At 42.3% G+C, this 3,463-nt stretch overlaps 1 protein-coding gene across 1 annotated transcript; it reads right to left on the bottom strand.

Moving 5' to 3' along the window:
* Window positions 1-1,193: 1,193 nt before the first annotated feature.
* Window positions 1,194-3,027, bottom strand: hrh2b (histamine receptor H2b). Its single transcript, XM_034890913.1, has 2 exons — window positions 2,156-3,027; window positions 1,194-1,870 (listed from the first exon to the last, which is right to left on the bottom strand). Exons 1-2 carry the CDS (start codon window positions 2,849-2,851, stop codon window positions 1,391-1,393), a joined length of 1,176 nt encoding a protein of 391 aa, XP_034746804.1. The 5' UTR covers window positions 2,852-3,027; the 3' UTR covers window positions 1,194-1,390.
* Window positions 3,028-3,463: the final 436 nt, after the last annotated feature.

The following is a 3,463-nucleotide window of genomic DNA, read 5'->3' as shown; positions in this document are numbered from 1 at the left end:
CAAGGCTCACATTAAACTTTAATTAGAATTGCGCTCAGCTTGCCTTGTCATGTTACTGACAAAACCATTTCCATCGGCACATAACCATTGATGGTCGTCTTCAGTCATCAAATTATATTTGAATAAATGGGTTTAGAAAGTAATGAAGAAGAAGTTTGATAAAAAAACCCAAAAAAAAACCAAATGTATTACTCTGCCTTTAAATGAAGGAATTATTTAATGCACGCAATTTTCGCTGTAACTTGGTATCACATTGCTTTCTGTCCAATTTTCAATTTAAAAAAATAAATATCTTCCACATTTCTCAAATTGTCCACATCTGCATTCCTAATCTTTCATTCATCCTTATTTTACACCACTGAACACATGTGTCAGTGGGTTGCAGAGTCAAGATATTATAACTGCTGACGTGCATGCCGGAGAATAATCCTGCAGCACCATATTCAGTACGTAGAAGTAGCAAAGCATGAACAATTTCCTAGATGTAGCTGTCATGTACTTAGTCAGTGGGATGCAGTGCATGTCCAGTAGAAGTCTTAAAAATAAGTTAGAGAAAATCAGAACAGTTTCATAATGACCTTATTAGTGTGATCGGTCCTCAATGTAACACAGAGGGTTAGACAGTTTTTTTTATTTTACATTTTTTTTAAAGAATGTCTTGTCCAGTTGCAGATAATCTGTCAAAACATCCAGGAAGTTGTGTATGCTATCCTGCTTAGGTCAAGTCAACCATATACTGTACATCCGTACATGTTTAATGAACTCGCTGGTTACTTATTCACTTTCAGTTGCAGGGTTGAGAGGAGAGAAAATAAACAGTGTGCAAACGTTTAACCACTGGTGTCTCCATGTAGCTTGCTGAGTCATCTATACACTCCACCCAGCTCTTTGCTCGTTTGAAAGCCATGATGTCTCTCTCTCATGGGTGGGCCAAAGTCTCTGGGCGGGCGAAGCACAGAAAGGGGAGATAACCTTACATCTTATGATCTCATAAGGGGCAAGATTCCAGATTGACCCATCTGAGCTTTCATTTTCTCAAAGGCAGAGCAGGATACCCAGGGCTCGGTTTACACCTATCACAATTTATTTGCCACTGGGGGGGCCATAGGCAGGCTGGGGGAGCGCATATTGATGTTAAAAAACTTAAGGTGACATTTTCATGCCATGGGACCTTTAATGCAATACTGTGGCACAAGTTTAATGTGACATAAGTTTTACACATTAATTATTTTGTTTACTTGAATTATGATTGGCACTATACAATAAACATCTGTGTGTGAAGTCGTAAATGGTTTGCCAACCTGTACTCTGAGTAGTGGAAAAGTTCTTAATTAACACCATTTTGGTGCCAGTCTACAGTTCAGCAGAAGAACAACAGATCAATAGCATTTCACCGTGGCTCATCAGGGATACCATTTCTTTCATGTAGAGTGATGCTCTCCCCCTCAGTTTCCTTATTAACCGTGTCAATGTGTTTCTCAGACTGTAGGGAAACCCTTTGTCCATTAGTAAAGGCCAATCGTTTATGCGCAGACACACGAGGAAGCTGTGGTTTTCTGCAAAACGGTCCTATGCAGCGAAGCAGCTCTCCGTAGGCCCTGCGGAAATCCCTGTTGAAGGCTGGATACAGGATGGGGTTAAGAGCGGAGTTGAAATAGCCCAGCCATAGGACCACAGAGTTAAGTGTGTTAGGTGGGTTTGTCCTCTTCTTTACACCCATGCAGATGAAGAAGGTGAAGTAGGGGAACCAGCAGATGACAAAGGCCCCCAGCACAGCTGCCAGGGTCACTGTTGCTTTGTGCTCTCGGGCAATGGCTGCAGTTGATGCTGCGCGTGCAAATGATGGAGTGGCAGCACGAATCCGACGCACCTGAAGAGATCGGTTAGGCAAATGTTAGAGAGACAGAGAATGCAAAGAGCTGACTCACTGCTCTGATGACAACATCTTTGATTCAACATCTTAAGTGACTGTGCTTAAAGTGCTGTGAATTCTCTCAGATTAGATTAGATTATTCAACTTTATTGTCATTACACAGGTACAGGTACAAGGCAACAAAATGCAGTTTAAGTCTAACCAGAAGTGCAATCGCAGTGGCAGTAAGTGCAGGAATAAGTAAGTAAAATTAGGTTTTACAAAATTAAAATAAGCACTGACCTGTTTTCTAGCCACTCTGAATATGCAGAGATACATTCCACACATAAGGAGCAGAGGTAGGTAAAATGAGCTAAAGGCATAAATAACAACGTAGTTGTTATTCCACTCAAAGTGGCAGTAGTATCCCTCGTTGTCCTCCTCCCCAATGCCCCAGTCCAAGTGCTGCACTGTGTAGTCTGCTGTGTTCCAGCCCAGGTGGATGGGCACAAAGGACACAGCTAGTGACAAGGCCCAGATGGCGATCATGGCCATTGTCACCCTTGGAGGGGTAACTCTCCGGGAGTAGCTGAGGGGAGCCGAAATGGCTAGGTAACGGTCCACACTGATGGCCAGCAGGGTCAGGATGGAAGATGTACACAGCATGACATCCAGTGAGACGTAGATGTTGCACAGTGCTCCGCCGAGGGGCCATTTCCCGCTGCGCAGCTCCAGAGTGGCAGAGAAGGGCAGCACCAGCAGGCCTAGCAGGAGATCCGTCACTGCCAGGGACACCACAAAGCAGTTAGCAATGCGCCACAGTCGACGACTGAGCCCCACAGCCAAACATACCAGCACATTCCCACCAATGGTCAGAATGATAAAAGACACCAGGACCAGCCAGCGGAGAGCTGTGGAGATCATGGTGACCTCCTCCACAGGCACTGGCTCACTGACACAGTGCTGCTGCTGGTATCTCAGTAGAAAATGTTCACTCATCCACTGCCAATACCATCAGACAGTTCTTTACACGGCTCCTTCGTGTAAGGGTAAGCAGGTTCAGAAGTAGATCACAGAGTGTCACACTTCCCCCCCATCTCCTTTTCCCCAGTGCCAGTATTGTACGCACTTCCCTGCTGAAGAACAAGAACAATAGTTATTACTAGAAAATTCAAGTCACCATATTGATACATTTTATTATTTGTGTATTTCAAAGTAATGCATTTTCATCCTTTTAACATTTATTGAAACAGTATAATTGCAACTGCCTGTTAAAAAGGTCAAATTACCAAGCATAAACAATGAGTGAATGACCAAAAACACAACATAAAAAGTATTAGGCTTGAAGACATTGTTTCTGTTATAGAGTTATACGAGGGAATTTAAACAAATCCTTATATTGCAGTCAATATAGCAAGAGGGAAAATTATAGTCACCCTACCTTTTTTTATCTAATATAGTATATTACACAGTAAAATGTATCAGTACAGTTAATTATATATACTGTATACAGTATATACTGTATACATACATATGTGAATCATTGCAGCAGTACTGTCTTGTGTTTTTGGTCATACACCATCTGTCATTTTCATTTACTAAAGAAATTAA

Source organism: Etheostoma cragini, chromosome 13 (assembly GCF_013103735.1).
Source record: "Etheostoma cragini isolate CJK2018 chromosome 13, CSU_Ecrag_1.0, whole genome shotgun sequence".
NCBI lineage: Eukaryota > Metazoa > Chordata > Actinopteri > Perciformes > Percidae > Etheostoma > Etheostoma cragini.
Note: the sequence above shows the minus strand (reverse complement) of the source record. Positions and strands in the feature narration are given on the sequence as shown.